Source organism: Balaenoptera musculus, chromosome 7 (assembly GCF_009873245.2).
Source record: "Balaenoptera musculus isolate JJ_BM4_2016_0621 chromosome 7, mBalMus1.pri.v3, whole genome shotgun sequence".
Taxonomy (NCBI): domain Eukaryota; kingdom Metazoa; phylum Chordata; class Mammalia; order Artiodactyla; family Balaenopteridae; genus Balaenoptera; species Balaenoptera musculus.
This window is the reverse complement of record NC_045791.1, coordinates 77142313-77161057: the sequence shown is the minus strand read 5'-3', so window position 1 is coordinate 77161057 and position 18745 is coordinate 77142313. Positions and strand designations below refer to the sequence as shown.

The window sequence follows — 18745 nt, the reverse complement described above, 5'->3', positions numbered from 1 at the left end:
GGATTTAACACATCATTTTTAATAATAAAAATCAAATTGTCATTGTTGTGCCCTGTATACCTTTTATTCAAATCAGACTAAGTACTCTGGCTTCATGGCTAAGCGGTACTCTAGGGGGTGATGGGGGAGGTGAGTATTTTTTAGCATAACACAAATGAATTTCAGCAGTCAGCTTTGTAGTGGGGTTGTAGATTATGAATATGGGACCCAGGGAAACCTGTTTATATTTGTGAGCAGAGGAGAACATGCCTCTCAGGAACGTCTAGAAGGAAATGAGACTGGAGGTTAGGAGAGAACTGATTCCGTTAGGTCAGCTTTCAGGTGGTAGGATGTCAATACTCTCTTCAGCCAAGAGCTGAGTTCACAGCTTCAACTAACTGTGCATTATTAACCACTGAAACTGAAGAGTTCACTTTGTACAATTAGGCTAAGAATTTGGAATCACCTGGTTTTCATAAGAGGATACCATTTTTTGGCTCTCATGTCAGCTGGAACCAGACATTTCAGAATTGTCTAAAGTTAAGGCTGACCAATAAGCATGCAAAAGGGGTGGTGAAACGTGAAGAGTACCTTCAGAGGGAACTATGTAATAGGTCATGCTCAGTGGCAGGATATGGGGTTAGCCCATATGGGTGCCAAGGCCGCTTCCACCTCTGACCCTCTGTAATTTTAATCTGTAAAATGGGGGTATATGTGCCTTTGAAACTTGATTGGTTAGGACATCATTTGTTTTAAGCAAATGATGAACTAAAATGTATTTTCAGACTCACTACTACAAAGTAAATATGTTTCAACCCTTCCCCCCTTAAAGAGATGTAACTTGATTTCTGAAAAGGACCTTCATTTTAAAAGTTTATGTACTTTATCAATACATCCAACAATTAATAATTAAAATACATTATAAAGGAATAGGGCTAATTTTCTCTAAAATAACTAGTCCAAATGATTCTGTAGAAGTGGCAAGCGTATATTTTTCCCTTTGGCATTGCAATCAGTAGTACATATAAGCTTTCTTTGGGATTTATATGACATTCTAATATCTATCTTTGTTTGGATTGGAACCTAACACTCTCAAACTATGATATGCTATGTATGTTATATGATATATGAGTATTTCGGAGGTTAACTTCAAAAGTTTATGTTAGAATAAATATGTGAACAGAAATATAATTTACAGAAATGAAAATAGTCTCCGGCTAGTTTGAGGCTTTTTCCAAAGAATAGCACTGGGGTTTGGCTGGGCCAGTTTTTTCAATACACACCTGGTGTATATCACTTTAAAAAGTAAATTATGCCTCATTAAATTACAATTAAATGGAATCATGATCATTTGTTTTTCTGGAAGGAAGATGTTTTGCATATTGAAAGCCTAATTTGTTGCAGGTGACAAAGAGGCTGAACAGATTATCTAATATCACTTCATTTTGGGGGTAGTGTTTGCTGGTTAGTTTGTGTATACTCCAGTAGTTCTGAATTATATTAATGTGGACTGTATTATTTTCACTTCAAAAAGTCTTCTACCACTTCATCAGTTTTTGCACTTTTTTTTTTTAAGCTTTTAAGGAAACAGAAACTTCTCTTGGTATTCTGGATTAGTCATGCTCTTTCTTTTTCTTCAAGTGTTCTAATACTGTCCAGTCCCTCATTCGCCCTCCCCCTTCGCCTGGTCTCATCACTATCTCTATGTCTATGCATTATGCACATTTTGAATCCCCGCCAAGTTAAATACCACCTCTTCCAAAACGTTTTCCCTGAGTCTTGCGATTGGCAATACTTTCACTCTCTTTTGAACTGAGATGGTACTAGTTCTGTCTGAAATTTATGACACTTATATTTCACATTGTGCTTCTGTAAACCATTGTATAGTAAACTCCTTGGCAGCAGAATCTATGTCTTATTAATCTTTCCATTCTTTTATGAGCTTTGTACCAAGTTGTAAATAGGGAGTGAATTACTAGACTGATCTGTCATTTTTTGGCAATAGGCGTATTGAATTTGGGGGTTCTCTAGATAATCAATGGGAGACGTAACCTAATCGTAGAGAATTACAAATGTCTAGGAAGTATGAAGAAGAGATATCTGTTAAAATCTAGTCAGTAATGATCTTCAGTGACCTCTCCTCGAGTGACCTGGGAGGTCTGATGGGCTCAGGCTCAGATTCCTAAAACCTGGCCCAGGCTTGGGTTCTCTTCTTGCTCTCTTAAAGGATTTAAGAGGATTTAAGGGCCGATCAAAGGCAGTTTCTCACACGTCCCAGACGAAGCCTCAAGGGCTAGTACAGAAACTTGGAAGTAAATTTTATAGAGCCAGTCATGGTAATGTTTCCCAAATATTTCTGAGTATCAGCATGTATTTTACACACTAACGATTTGGAGCAAACTATATAAATTGTTGAAGGAATATGAAAATCATAATAATAAGAAAAGCTCTTCAAATAAGAAAGCTCTTCAACAGAAATTGCAGATTCAGAAGCTCTAAGGTCATTTAAGATGTCACAAATATTATTAAAATACTAGTAATAATAAGCATAGCAATTTTTTATTTAAAAAATTAGCCCTAGTTCTTTTTTTTTTTTTTTTTTTGTGCCACATCACGTGGCTCGTGGGATCTTAGTTCCCCCATCAGGGCTTGAACCTGCACCCTCAGCAGTGAAAGAGCCAAGTCCTTACCCCTGGACCACCAGGGAATTCCCAGCCCCAGTTCTTTGTTTTGTCTGTAGAGATAGCCTGTATTAGCAATGAAGCTAGATGGCATTATATTATCTCTTGTTTTGTGCTTTGAATTTTTTTGCTTTTATTAAATTTTTCTGCCAACCTCGTGTATTCTTTGCTGGTGCTGGAAATAATATGGAGCTTACAAAATCCTCCACTAAAAAGACTAGGGAGAAGGCCAATTTGAGGCTCTTTTTGCCCAACTCCCTTCTTTTTTCAGTGACCTGTAACCCAAGAGCTCTGGTAGAAGGTGCCTTTCTACCCTGTGCAGAGGATTGTTCTACTCCTTTTCAGTCAACATGTTTCCTGGTCTTACACAACCTCAGCTAACACCATGGAGAGAATTGTTTATAATCTCTCCCTTGAGAAGGCTCTGTTGCCTATGATGAGGAAAATACTTAATGACCACTTTACTGAATACTTGCAATATGTTTTAATAAGATTACTGATATGAAATTTTAATAAGCAATATCCTGGTTAATTTATTAATTTCCCTCAATTTTCACATTCTCAATATTCATGACCTTTCTATTCATAAAAGTACATCTTTTTTTCAGTGCCCAGGTGCCATGCCATGTTCTCTATATCTCAGGCTGCATAATGGGAATGTCCAAGTGACACCTCCTGCCTGGCTGGTTGATAATTAAATGCCAGACAACATAGTAGCAAGGGCTTTAGAAATATTTATGCAAGATAAATTATTAATTTATGTTCTATTCAAGACAGTTTCAATATGATAAACATTTACTTATCTTGATAATTAGATGGGGTGATTTGTGGTATATTTAAGTTATGCCGTACATTTTTCTTCTGATCTGTTTCCCCTATGATGATTTTAAACTAACTAAATAAAACGTGCTTTACATTTATGTGCCTGCAGAATTTTGACTATGTTTTTAAAAATCCCTGCTTAAGTCATTAAAAGCACGTAACCAAAATGAAGAAGGCTCAACAAGACAACTAAAACTCTTCTTGTACCCACCAGTTAGCCACTTGTTATTGAAAATGTCTGCGGTGAAAAGAATCTGCTTTGGGACCAGGGTTACACAGATGAGACTTTAAGTAAATAATTCAGAACAGTGTTCTCATTCTCTGGGGCAGCAATGGCCACCTTGTTGGTTTGAGACTTTATCTTCAATTAGGCGAATAAAACAGAGGCCGCAGTCTATTCCACCAGCCCCTTAAAATACAAATATTGTGTCTCATTCACTTCAGAAGTGATGCTGATGAGCTGTCATTTACAAGGATGCTTTGTCTTGATTTTTCTTAGAGATGGATTCATTTCCCTGTAAGGTTGTCCAACATGTAAAAAATGCAGGGGAAGGAACTCCACAATTTCAATGTGGGAAAAAAAGGTAAACCAAGCTGAACAAAAAAATAAATAAAAGAACTCTATCCTTAGGAGGGATTTTGTTTTCTATTGATTAGGAATAAACAGACTTACAATTTTGAACCTGGTCCATTAGAACAATATTTTTTGGTTTTTCAATGTTTTGTATGGAAGATCTTGGCCATAGTGTCCTCCACAATTTGTGAAAATAATTTCACGGAAGAAAGAGTTTACAGACTTCGCCTTTGAGAGATCTTAAGTGTAATCATATAACCAGGATAAAGAATATATCCATGTAGATCCTAAAACTTTTCCAGATTTGGTAGTCTGACATTCAGTAAAATGCTAAAGTCACTTATGAGAGAGAGAAAAAGACAGAGAGAAGGGGAGTGGGTACCAACTTGTCCTTCATGTGCAAAGTTCATTGTTAAAGAAAGCTCAGAAAATATCAATCTTAGTATCTTATTAGTATTGGAAATTGGTATTGATCGTCTTTTATGCTTTAATTTTTTATTTAATTTTAATTTTTAAATTTTATTGAAATATAGTTGATTTACAATGTCATGTTAGTTTCTGGTATGCAGCAAAATGATTCAGATATATATTCTTTTTTCATATTCTTTTCCATTATGGTTTATTACAAGCTATTGAAAATAGTTCCCTGTGCTATACAGTAGGACCTTGTTGTTTATCTGTTTTATATATAGTAGTTTGTATCTGCTAATCCCAAACTTCCTCCCCTGCCCTTTCCCCTTTGATAACCATAAGTTTGTTTTCTATGTCTGTGAGTCTGTTTCTGTTTTGTGAATAAGTTCATTTGTATCATATTTTAGATTCCACATATAAGTGATATCATATGATATTTGTCTTTCTCTGTCAGACTTACTTCATTTAGTATGACAATCTCTAGGTCCATCCATGTTGGTGCAAATGGCATTATTTCATTCTTTTTTATGGCTGTGTAGTATTCCATTGTATATATAGGAAATTGGTATTGATTTTAAATTCACATCCCTCTTTCTTTTGCACATATTAATTTGGAGAATTTTGTCTTAGAAACAAATTTGTTATTAATATTTCAGGTTGCTTAGCCCAAGTGGAAAGTAGGATAACTTAAGGCAGAGCTGACTTTTAATTTCAGAAAGTGAATTAATACTTAGATTGTATAACATATTCTAGAAGACAAGTGTCTCACTTGTTGCTTCTTTCTGAAAGCATGACAAGAAATCAAGATTTTCTTAGAATCATTTCAGCAGTAGGGTAGTTTTATATACATGCCCTACCTTGACCTTTCCTTGGGCACTCACGCACACAGACACACACTTGTTAACATTTTTTTCTAGCTTCATTGTATGGCATATTATAGTCTCATTTGTAAAGACTTATCAAAGTAATGACAACCAAACTGGCAAGAGGTATCAGATGGCATGCCTCTTGTAGGTTCCTTATAGTAAAATTGTCTTACATGATGTTTTGAGTGGTGATTACTCCCGAAGCTGATAACTGTGTGATGCACATTCCTGTAAGTGGCATTTGCTTCACTATATTGTAATGCATTATTTTTTTAAACAAAAAACCACCTACCTTACCCTGAGGATTTTTGGCCAACTAGAGATGGTATATTTCTTTGGTATCCAATGCCTTTTTGGCCTATTGGCCAAATACGACCTATTTAGCCATCTATTACAAATCTGATAGTGTTTCTTTGCATTAATATCCCCTAAGTGGAAATGCCTTTGGCATCATCTACTTTTACGATTTGGGGTTATCCCCATCTGTTGTAAGATACAGAGGTTAACATCTTAGCTTTTTCTGGGGGATAATCCTAGGCCCTGATCTCATACTGCCCTGAGAAGGGATGTTAGCTGGGAATGTAAAGTGATGCCTCTGTGTGATAATCTAGCAAGTGTGCAGAATGGAAATGGATCTGCTTTTGCCCCAAGTACTGCAGTGTTCTAACTCAGGTCTCTAGCCTTTTTTTTTGCGTCTGTACTACTTTTCTTTAGACTTGTCAACATTTTTCTTTTCTTTGTGAATTCTCTGTCAGCAGAGCACATGAAAACACCAGTTTTTTTTTATGTAAAGCATTCTATTTGGATGGTTCACACAATCAGAAAGTATCTGAGCCTATCATGGCATTCTCTGAGGTGCGCTGTGGCCTGTTACCGGATGTGACTATACTTCCGTTGATTTAATGGTGGGATTGGAGCGTCCCCATGAGGGCATCTCATAAAAAGGTTTGGGTGCCCTCTAGTACATATGCAAGGAAACCTATTATGTGTGTGGATTGGGAAGTTAATAGAGGCCAAGTTATAGTCATTTGCTTTGTGTCTTTTTTTTCCTTCTTCTTCTTGCCATAAGAAACATCTATATTGAAAACAGTGGCCGGTCACACAGAAATTCAGCCAAACTTTTTTTTTTAAGTCGATGTAAATCTCCCATGCTGTTTAAATGTCGGAACTAAATTTACCAAACTTGGCAGATTTGTAAAGCTGAGCAGGACTGCCAAGTGTTCCCAGTTTCAAGCAGAGAGAGTTCTAACAGTTCCTGAAATACTTGTAGGAGGCACCTGGTGGTAATTGCAGTTTCACAATTCTTCTGAGCGCCTACCTTGCTAGCTGGCATCTCTGTACACTGATGATTATTACAGTGATGATAAAGTGTCAGAATAGAATGTTCCAAAATAAGGCACAGCCCCCAGAGAGCAAGCACGTTCCCACCAAATCTTCCTGCTGGAGAAACCTCAGGAATTAGACTGAGGTTCTTGACATCACAGCCAGCTGGTTACACCAAACAAATAAAGGGGAAGAGGGGCGCAAGGCGGAAACCACACACGCATACCTGCAGATATAACTTGGCCTACTTTTTTTTTTTTTCCCACTTAATCAGGGATTGTTGTCTGAGATTCTGCGTAAGGAAGAAGACCCTCGGACAGCATCTCAGTCTCTTTTAGTAAACCTGAGGGCTATGCAGAATTTCCTCAATCTGCCGGAAGTGGAGCGGGACCGCATATACCAGGATGAGAGAGAGCGGAGCATGAACCCCAATGTGAGCATGGTCTCATCGGCCTCCAGCAGTCCCAGCTCCTCCCGAACCCCTCAGGTGAGATATTCGCTCACTGACTTTCCACTCTTTGCCTTGGAGATATCTTGCCTTCACTGCTACTGTGTTTTCCCTCAAAAACTAAGAGACATGATGCCAGGACTTTTTAATCCACTGAACATGTGGGTCAGAGGATATGAACCTCTGACCATATGCTAGTGGTTATCTTTTACTATATCATCCATGCCATTTCTGTCCCTTTAAGAAAGTCCCATTCTTCCACATGTGGCAGGAGGGCAGGAGTGGGTGGAAGGGTAAGCACTAGATGTCTACATACAGCTGTTTGGTTATCAAAGAAGGGGCTAGGGGATTTGTATTGAAGCTGAGTTTGCGAAGCATTGCTTTTCCTTCAATTGTGTATTTACTTGGATGAGGGTAGGGTAGCTGGGAGCAGGGGACAGCTAGAGTAGTCCAAGTTCTGCTTGATGCAATCTGAAAGAGACAAAATCAGGGAGGAACCTGTGTGTGATGGAAACATGCAAATGCAGCGGCTAGATCAGAATGTCTGGGAGCTCATTCAGTGATCCCTTAGAAAATGGTAGTGGAAATGTAGGCCTTAATTATTTTCCTTCCTACAGTGATGTCCACAGGACCCTGACTCAGCTTTCCATCCCTCCTTTCTTCACACTTTAAAAGCATTCTGTTCTCAGGTCCTCCTGCAGATGCATACATCTAGTAATGTTGTGTGATTTAAAGATTTTAACTGAAGGGTCAAGGTCTCAAGTCAGCCAAGAGTCATTTCCAATTCAGATCTGAGCCCACTTATTTTTAGCCTACTCCCTACTTCGCCTAAACTTTTACTAATCAATGGATTTATGGTAAAGCCACCCCATTTACTGTTGCTAGCATGGTTGCAAGTTCCTTCTTGAGTGATAGTTTTCAAAACAAATATTTAACAGGTACACATTTGTACAAATCAGAAAAATGGGTACTTTGAAAATAAAGGGGTTTTTTTTTTTTTTTTTGCTTAGATACTATAGTTTTGGGTTTAGGAGTTTGTTTTCTGGTAAGTTCTAAGGAACTGATTAAGCAGAATCTTATTCTAATAGAAATATTTGAGCTTTTTCAAGTATATCCATTTTTTCACACATCTTAACTCTTTTTATATTTTGCACTCTGCAATAGATTTTTTAACTGAAGATAATTTTCTATCGTGCACTGCCAAACTGTGATACTTAGACTTTAGTGTTTAGTGAATTATCAATTTTAGTTACTGTTAAACCAAAAATAAGTCTCTTGACTGCTTACTTTGGACCAGTGTAACCAAGCTTTTTTATCTTTATTTTTACTTTTTAAAAACTTTGGGGCATACCTGTTGAGCTATTGAGTTGGACGAGTGTTAATTTACACTAATATTTACTTCTATTAAATTCACCAACATTTTTGCCACTTTTGAAGCCCATTAAACCATTACAGGAGAATCCAGCCATGCTTCATGGCCATTTAATTGGGCAACTCTTCTCAGAAAATCACTCCTCCTTGTTAGAAAATCACACAGGTCTGTGTGTTTTGTTTTCCGCTCCTTTGTAATATTTTTCCAACAAGATTACATCTTAGGCATCTTTTCAAAGACCTGGTAACTTTCAGAGCCAGACCAACTTACAACACCACACAGTTAAGGTCAGTATTTTGCTTTTTTAAACAGCAAAAAATCCTGTCTAGAATATTCCTAGATAAAGATGCCCTTTAGGGACAAGTATAGCAGGGAAATTGAACGTTTAATTTCACAGTTTGAGATTTCTGAAAATAAATATAAAATGTTTTTCTCAAAATAGTTTTGAGAATACAGTCATGGCACTGACATTTTTACATTGTCTGGAACATTCTTCTTTTTCTGTTGGTTAAACATTGAGAAAGTTACTAAAGACTTTTAAAATATTTCATGATTACCTACTTATTCAAAATTCTTTACAGAACTATCTCAGTAGCAAAGATCCATAGTACTATAAGGCTTTCATTGTTCAAGTAAATGTCAGAGGGGTACCCACTGATTCAGCCTTTGAGTTGGAGCCAGCAATGCAGGGCACACACACACAGAACCTTGCATAGGTCCATGGAGATTATTTTCCAGACTCCGTCAGTACTTTGTTATCGGTTTAAAACAAATTGAAGACTTTCAAGTTTCAAATTCAACCTCCAGAGCCTCTTCTCATAACCTTCAATTGGCCAGTATTCCTCAATGTACTTAAAAATAACCAAACAACAATACAAGTATAAGAATGATCATTTACTGAGCACTTATTGTATCAGGTACTGCAAACATTTTGCATGAATTGGATCCTCACCATTTTGCACTGTTGTTCTCATTTTACAGATGAGGAAACTGAGGTTTAGATGGATTAAATACCTTGTGTAAGGTCACATGGCTGAGTGGTAGAGCTAGAATTTGAACTCTGGTTATTCTGATTCCAAGGCTGGGCCCCTAACCATGTATTTCAATGCTTTGACTTTTGCCCTCAGTGTTCTAGAGAAGATTTGACCAGTCAGGTAAGATTAGTTAGTCAGTGAGGCTAATAAGAAACCTGCATTGAGAAAGGCAGAAATGGTATGCTAAAATATGCACTTAACAGGAAAAGCACTGAACGTTAATTAGAAGTTTTAAGAAGAAAAGGGAGTTTTCTTGAAAAAGATGAGAGAGGATTGGACTATTACAGGAATAGCTCAAACTTGAGGGCAAGAAGAAACATGTAAAAACAGCACCAGTATGAATTGGAGGTTTTGGAGGCAGGGTAGCACAGTGATTCCTGAGCCTGTGCTTTGGAGCCTGAGAGACTTGAGTTCAGATCATAGTTATTTCACTTGCTGCTGCATGTCCTGCCAGCAAGTTAAATATCCTCTTTTATTTTCAGTTGTCTTCATCTGTAAAGTGAAAATAATAATGTCTAACTCATTGTGTTCTTAAAAGAATAAAATGTGGGCTTCCCTGGTGGCGCAGTGGTTGAGAATCCGCCTGCCAATGCAGGGCAGACGGGTTCGAGCCCTGGTCTGGGAAGATCCCACATGCCATGGAGCAACTGGGCCCATGAGCCACAATTACTGAGCCTGCACGTCTGGAGCCTGTGCTCCGCAACAAGAGAGGCCGCGATAGTGAGAGGCCCGCGCACCGCGATGAAGAGTGGCCCCCGCTTGCCGCAACTGGAGGAAGCCCTCGCGCAGAAACGAAGACCCAACACAGCCATAAATAAATAAATTAATTAATTAAAAAAAAAAAAGAATAAATTGTGATAACAACAACAAAAAAGCACTTTTTGGAGTGCCTGGCACGTAAAAAGTACTACATCAATTATTCTTATTATTACTTTGCAGTAATTAGAAAATAGTATGAGACAGGAAATTCAAAGGAGAATGGCAAAGGTCACTGAGCGCTCGTAGGAATCAAAGCCTTCCTGGAAACTTAGGACATAACTCCGGCTTCAAGACACTGTTGAGAATGACCCCATGGTGTCCACCCTTCATGCCATGTCTTTCTCCAAACCTGCATACTGTCAATCCAGCAGAGGAACAACAGCTCAGGACATCCACAGAGGGAACATAGTGGTTTAGGATTCTAGGGTGGGTGGGGATGAAAAGAAAACAAAATCCACTTTAGACCAAATCAGCTGGCCATGCTCAGGAATCCAACGGTTGGCGCAGACTTTTCCCTTTGTCCTGTTGCCCGGGGTTCTGAGAAGGCTGCCCAGCTCCATCTCCTTACACACCAGAGCAAATGCTCTGTAGTCTTTTGGATCAAGTAGATTCAAACGTTTTAGGGTTATCCTAACCCCAAGAAGTACAGACACCTTCTATATTGTCCTTCATTTGTCTCTGAAGCTGATGGGAAATCATTCAATTAAAACGAGCACGGCAGAATACATAAAACCACAATATGAGTTTAAGAAAATGAAAACGGCACTTCAAAGGCATTCTGAAGCCTCGTTTTATGAAATGAAATTTTGTTTCATTTCCACTGATTTCCTAGGTGAAATTAGGTGACTGTCTGGGTAGCATAATGATGATAATGGTGGGAAGCCATACATACTCGAATGACATACGTAAAGCTTTAATAAAGAATGAGAGGCTCAGGGGAGTGCATTAAATTGAGTAATAATTTATTATTTAGAGACCTCTACCCATTTACTCATTTTTTTCTGGAAGAATTGGCTCTTCCTCCAAGGTGTACTATTTTCAGAAAGAAAAAGGTAACTGTGTGTGTTCTGCATGCTTGTGTTGCAGTTAAGTGATCGCTTGAGTTTGGTGCCCAGAGTAGCCATCGTACCTGTGAACTGTCTCAGCTACTGTGAGGGAAAGAACAAGGTTGACAGGACTCTGCATGTCCTATAGGAATGCACTGCAATTATTTCCAATCACAATTAACCTGATTAGAATAATGGACAGGAAGTGTCCCTCTGTAGCTAATGCAGTTTGGCATCAGCTGACTGAAATCCTTTGATAATTTCTGCACAGATGGCTGGGCTGAATGCAGCACTTTTTAAATTATTATTTTCATGGTCTCTTGGTAGGCCAAAACCTCGACACCGACAACAGACCTCCCCATTAAGGTGGACGGCGCCAACGTCAACATCACAGCTGCCATTTATGACGAGATCCAACAGGAGATGAAAAGGGCCAAGGTGTCTCAAGCCCTGTTTGCCAAAGTGGCTGCAAATAAAAGTCAGGTGAGTGGTTTTTAAAAGAGCAGAAGTGAGGGCTGGAATTAGACCGTTCTCCTCCTCCCACCAATAAAAATACATCTGTTCCTATAATAATAATAACAACAATAATAATCCCTAGAGAACCTGTCGTGTTTTGCATTTTGCTCTACGGTTTGCTTTTATTCCCATCAGAGTTCAAAATAGAGACTAAGTGAAAACCCAGTTTTTTTTTCTTTTAAAGAAATTTTTTTGCAAAAGGAATCAGCCTTGAATGATTTCTCTCCTAATTCTGAATATTGCTATGTATCCTTTCTTTCTTTCTTTCTTTTTGGTATTTGAGCAAAGCTTAGTGTGTCCAAAACAGCATCTTCCTGAGACCAAGTTTTAGCCAGGTCTCATCACCTCTCTTATTCCCACCAGGGAAATGGATGACTTTGTTATAATAACTGCTTTTCCTCAGCCCCAGAGACACCTTGCAATGTCAGGTGTTTCTTTTATGTATAGAATACAGTTGTTTTTCCAGGAGAAAACACACATCGGCGAGTGCAGAGTGAGTGCTAAAATCTTTAACAGAAAAACATAGACGCTTATCCAGTACAATTTTTCAGAGTGCTGGGATTGTGGGGAATGGAATGCTCCAGGGAAAAGGGTAGACAGATGCTTAGGTTTTTTATTTCTGAAAGCAGTAACAGTTGATGGGATCTACTCTGTTTCAATTCATTTAAAGGGACAACTACCGCCCTATCCTAGAATGGGTTAGGTTGAGGTGCCTACTTATTTACCCCTGGGTTGAACAATTACCCAAATGCAGGGTAGAGGAAACAAAAGTTAGTTAAAGCTTAATTTTGAGAGTCCTTTGATTCTGAGCTTGATTTCCTCTGTGGCCTTGCATGACAAATGTTTTCGTCCCTACATATGTAAATGGTAAAATGGTCCACCATCACCCTAACAAATCTTCTGTTGTGTGCTATAAAGGAAGGAAGTTACTGAATATTGTATTAAGCAAGGTGGTTTTTAATGAAAATTAAGTTTTTAAAATGATAGTTAAATGCTATATTTATACTAATCATATGGTTTTGGGAATAGCCTTTTTTACCTGTGGTTTTGCAGTAACCTGACTTAAGTTATTTTTCAGATGTTAATAAAGGGAGAGCAGTAGAATATCCAGCAATTTCGAAGAGGATTGAAATATTGGTTTCCCATTTCAATTTTGATGTAGTAATTTTTCCAGATTATTCTTTCTCTCACAATGAAGTCATTGAAATACAGTTTGCTAAGATATAATGTCCAACCATAGTATGAAATACATGAAAAGAAAATACCATAGAGCTTTCTTAAACTGTTAAATGCATAAAATCCCGTGTACCACATGGCAAAATATAATGAGAGTTGGAGCTGTTAAACGAATAAAGCTGTTAAATGCATAATGCCACTTGGCAAAACTACTGTGCATTTAATGGTTTTCCACTGTGTAATAAAGGACATATGTGGTAAATGTGCAGTAAGTATAAACCTACACAATTGATTCTGCAAACCTGCCCCTTAGTTGTGACTTGACATAAATATCAAAGTTTCACTCAGTCCTCCTTTTATAAGCAGCTTTCAAGAAAAACTGAAGGCCACAGTCTGAGAACTTGACTCAGAATGCTTGTAATCTTCCTGTTGACTTGGCACTATTGCTTCTGGAAATAGTGATGCCTCCAGCCTCCCCAAGTAATTCAGGTGACTGATTGAAAAGTGTGTTTGCCAGTTGGACAAACTTAGCTCTCCAAATTTTTGTTGCCTCCTGAAGAACTCAGTAGCCCTGTTTTTGCCGAATCTGGAGGAAAACATAGTACTAGGAATTAATATGCTAAAGGATGAGATTGAGCCTAAATGGGGATAAGATGCTTTGTTTTTCTTTTTTCCTTTGGGACAATGATTTCATTCTCATTTATGAATAGGGAACTTTATTTGTAAATAGCTGACTAGATTTGCAAATCAGGCATTAAGTTTTTTAAAAATGGCATTGCCAAACAAAATGAACTTAACTGACAGTTTCAAAGGCAATTTAACATAAGTTATTCACTCTACTTTGTAAGCACTACCAGCATTTGCTTGATAAAAAGCATACTTAGTGAAATCAATTGATGTGGTACTTTGCACATGTATTTGGTGTGTATCCATAAGATGTGTGTGTGTGTATGTATGGAGTGGCTAAGAAGGCAGACGAAGAGCAAGGGCACTCCATTCTCTTGGAGGTGAAATTAGGAGAACCTTTAACAGGAACTCTTGTGAACTGTAGTAGGTTTAGAGCCTGGGAGGCCCAGTTCAAACATGTATAGTAACCCCTCCCCTTCCATTTTAAATGTCTTTTAAAATAGAAAGGAAACCCTCATAAAATCTCATTCACTGCGTGGTGTGAATTACTGTCACCATATTAAGAATAATACCTAACACTGCCTGTGTGTTAGGCACGCTTTGAATGAAGAGTAGGAAAAAGGGAGGAAATTTTTAGAGATTAAGGGTGGTGGGCCAAGATGGTCCTTGAGGGCTGTAAGTGTTTAGGGAACAGGCACAGTTGGAGGAGGGGTTCAGAAAAGGAACTGAAAGAGTGACAAACGTTTGCAGTTTTGCCTGTGGTCCTGTTGGGGAAAATAGTATTACTGGAAAGCGTGTGTTTTCTTAGTGGGTGGGTTACATCAGGGCGCATTTGTAGGGTCGTAGACCACCTGTTCCTTTAATTGGGCTTCAGCTCCTTTGTCATGGCCAGGCCAGTCCATCATCTGATTCCACTGAGTGCCTCCTATCTGACCCTTGCCCCTTTCTTCATGGGAGAGAAGTCAAAAACGTAAAGCAGGGGTAAAAATAAGAGGGAAAAGTATGCTTATGCACATTTCACCTTTTACTTTTGCTTCATTTTCAATTTAGGATCAATTTTAGGTGTGTTGTGTGTGTGTGTGTGTTCTGAAGACGGTTTTCCTTTTCTTTCTGCAGAATATTCAGATTATTGGTCTTCATGGGATAGGATGTACTGTGGTCCATGGTTGTTCTCTGTGAACTAGGAGTGGGGGTCCTCAGTAGGAGCCATAGTGCAAAGGCATACGGCATTCTCTGCACACCTTCAGTATGGCCCTTACATACAAAGGGCCGCCAGGGAATGAGTGCCCCAGCATGCAATTTAAGTGGCTACGGGAACTCTTTGTCCCTTGATAGCTTCTTGTAATCTCCCTGTCCCTCTTACTCAAATTCTGTAGGGTTACTTTCTCCTTTCCTCCGCAACTGCAGCTTATCAAATGTGATCTGGGCAGTGGAAATCCAGTAGGGAGCAAACACAGTGACCGTGGGCACCCTCACTGCAGTCCTCCAGGGCCGGCCATGTGCCTTGTGACAGCATATTCAGCCACATTTCTTTCCTTTGACATCAGTTGCCCCCTTCCCCAGACATTAATTCACTGTTTCTCTCCTGCCCTCTTCTCTTTTTTATATTGCTTACAGTATTCAGCTCATGGAATGCTGAGGATCATCCGAGGCTGGTTTTCTTTTGAAAAGAGAGTGAAACTTTCTTTGTTATTTGTATACCCAAAGACCCAACTCTACGTATATGACTGTCTTTTCCTACTAGGTTTGGGTGAAAACAGATTAGGTAGAGGAATGGGAAGGGGCTTATTTTAATCCCTGTTCTACCTTGCCCCCATTAAAAAAATAAAAACAAACAAATGAACAAAAATGTTAGAAGGGCACTGGGTTTGCTTTCTTGTTTCTTTTCTTTTCTTTCTTCCTTTTTTTTTTTTTTTTTGCGGGGGTGGGGTCTTGCTTTCTATATTAGGAAGGTAGAGAGAATCTGAGACATTGCAAAAAGGAGAAATAGACAACCTGGTTGTAAAGCTCAGTTGGTGGTAATGAAAGGGCCAACCCCAGAGTCTTCTGGGATAAAAGAAAGGGAGTGATCTGGGAATAAATGGACCCAGAGGGGTCTCTGATGAGATGACATTGGAGGTGCCCCCATCTCCACCAAGATTTCAAGACCCCTGCCAATCCTCCAGTTCTCCTCCCTGCCATGCACACCTTCCCAGGCCCACAGGCTGCAGGAGCTACCACTGGGATCAGGAATGGGGGAGTCCTCACTCCTACTACAGAAGAGGGAGGGAGGCACAATTGTGATCCCACTGCATCTGGGGAGAAGGAGTTTCTGGCCTTCAGTATACAATTCTGAAATCATTTCCTCCATAGAAGCTGTGTTCTTCATGGTGATTGGATTTCAGTGTGTCCTATGCTTTACGTACGTTAGGATTAAATAGATTTTGTGTACTGACTGGCCTTTATTCCTTATCACTGTCTCACCAAAAAAAAAAAAAAAATTCCGTGTTCTCACCTACTGACTTAACAAGTTATAATCCTAAATAGAAGGCTTCTTAAGCTTTAGATGTAGATTACAAACTCAGATTTTATGGACATTCTTCTTTATTGTAAAATATCTCCTTACAGATGATCTAATTTGCTTTACAGGCTAAATGATTTAAAATATACATGTCTTTCAGACATAGAGAATGGACTTGAGGACACGGGGAGTGGGAAGGGGAAGCTGGGACGAAGTGAGAGAGTGGCAAGGACATATATACACTACCAAATGTAAAATAGCTAGCTAGTGGGAAGCAGCCGCATAGCACAGGGAGATCAGCTCAGTGCTTTGTGACCACCTAGAGGGGTGGGATAGGGAGGGTGGGAGGGAGACACAAGAGGGAGGAGATAGGGAGATATATGTATATGTATAGCTGATTCACTTTGTTATAAAGCAGAAACTAACACACTATTGTAAAGCAATTACACTCCAATGCAGATGTTAAATAAATAAATAAATAAACTAGAAACAAATATATACAGGTCTTCATGGCAGATCCTTTTATAAGCAAAAATAAAGACAGACAGCTGTACATAAAGAAAAATAATTGGTATATTATTTGGTTTGTTTCCTTCCTTTTATCGCTCTTTGCTATTGGAGTTTATATCACATTCAGTATATGTGCTAACATAATTTTTTCATTCAATCATGGGTTACTATATTAATCTTTGCTTTTGTGTCTCTTCTTAAAAATATCCCAGGCACAAGTTAGTTGTACATATTTCCTTTTTAAAGAAATAGCTTCTATTTTATGATTACTTAAGTAAAACATCCTCGTTTCATTTTGTATTTTTTATTTTTAATTCTCAAAGGCATTTCTTTTCTTCTTTAATGTTATTTATTTTGAATAGGTAGCATATGTTCATTGTACAAGCTTGAAAAAGAAACAGAAGCGTATACAGCGAATAGTTCTCCTCCATCCCTCACCCCCTTAGCCATCCTCAGAGGCAGCCACTGCTAACATTTCTCCTCTATCTTTGGAAACACAAATGTATATACTTTTTTTGTCCCTATGCACAAATGACTAGCATACTTTACATGTGATTCTGCTTGATTTTTTTCTTATAAATCTCAAAGATCTTGCCACATCAGCACACAGAGCCCCTTCTTCTTTTAAGCTGCTGTATAGTATTCAGTGGAATGGATGCATCATGATTTATTTGACTCTCTTCCTTTGGTGGATATGTAAATTGTTTCCAGTCCTTCCATATTAAAAAATGATGGTGTTTACATTCCAATTGACCTCCTTGCCAGCGATGCCCAAGAGTCCCAGCCCCTATACCCTCACCTAAGACATTTTAAATGACTCAGCTGACTACAGTTTTGGCAAACATAAAACATCTACAATAAACAAAAACAGAACAAAACAAAACCCTTAACGACTGGAACCTCCCACGTCTCCCTCTCCCATGAGTTGGGCCCCTGAAAGTGAAGCTAGGGCTCCCCCAGGCAGGTCCCAAGCTAGTGGTCTGGTCTGGCTCCCCTGCACGTGCAGCGGCATCTGGGGATGGAGCCGCACGCCGCCCTACTGCGCTCCTGCCGGGGCCCACCTCCCCTCTGGGGCCTGTGGGCCCATGCAAGCGCTGCAGAGGCCCATCGAGATGAGTGCCACCTGCCATTTGTGGGGCGGCAGGCGACAGGAAGAGACTGCGCACCCCCGAACTGTCACCTGCATGCCCCAGCTTCATTTTTAAAAATTTAGAAATTGAAGAAAACTGTAAAGGCAAAAACATGAATCACCCATAATTCCACAATCCAGAGATAGTTGCCATTAACCTTTTAGAGTCTTCTAATGTGTAAGTGTGGGTTTGCACATGCGTGTTTATATCCTAGTTGGGATCACACTGTAATAAGACAAGTTAAAACTATAATTTTCTTAAGGTCAACTTTTCATGTGGGAGAGTAAATTTATGAATTATAAAATATCTTCAGTCTCATTGTTTTGTTTCTTAGCCTTTAGAAACTATTGCCCAAGGATCGGTTTTGCCACTTTGCACAAAAAGTGGTTTGACAGTTACCTTATTTATTAAGTTCTCTTTATGGAGATGGCTTTATTGGGGCTGGGATTGCTCAGGCTATTGGAAGTAAATGTTTGATTACCCCAATCTCTGGTATAAAAAGTGACAGGAAAAACTGGCCGTATGATGCCAGTTGGTGATGAGTTGGTGGTCTAAGTCTCACTTGCAATGCTTTTGCTTTTGTCGTCTTGTCTTCAGTGTGTAAGGCAGATTAAAATGAGGCATGTGGCCTTGACTGAGTAGCTACCCCTTCCTGCTGGGCAGGTTTCTTTGGAACACATTTTGACAACCTATCAAAAAGCAGTTTCTATTCTTGTCAACTGGGGCATATATACTACAATGTCAGATCTGTCCACCAAATTCAAATGAAAAAAATTAATATATTTACACTACAGTTACCATTTTTAAAAAACTGTTATACCAAGTAGTGAAGAAGTTAGGCTTCTCAATATTCTCAAATGCCAAACTAAGTGGGCAGTCAATACAGTGATGCCTAAGTGTCAAGTTGAACCCTTCACTTTCTTCCTTTATCTCTCAGCATAATTCAAAGGATTAGATTCATTTGAGAAGTG

At 38.9% G+C, this 18745-nt stretch overlaps 1 protein-coding gene across 4 annotated transcripts in view; it reads left to right on the top strand.

Annotated features, from left to right (window-relative positions):
• Nucleotides 1-18745, top strand: part of SATB2 (SATB homeobox 2) — a 190286-nt gene that overhangs the window by 126782 nt on the left and 44759 nt on the right. For all 4 annotated transcript variants that reach the window (XM_036858940.1, XM_036858943.1, XM_036858942.1 and 1 more), the window contains 2 exons: nt 6931-7143; nt 11643-11798. In XM_036858940.1, the coding sequence (XP_036714835.1) occupies nt 6931-7143; nt 11643-11798 (369 nt within the window). The remainder of the gene's footprint in view (nt 1-6930; nt 7144-11642; nt 11799-18745) is intronic.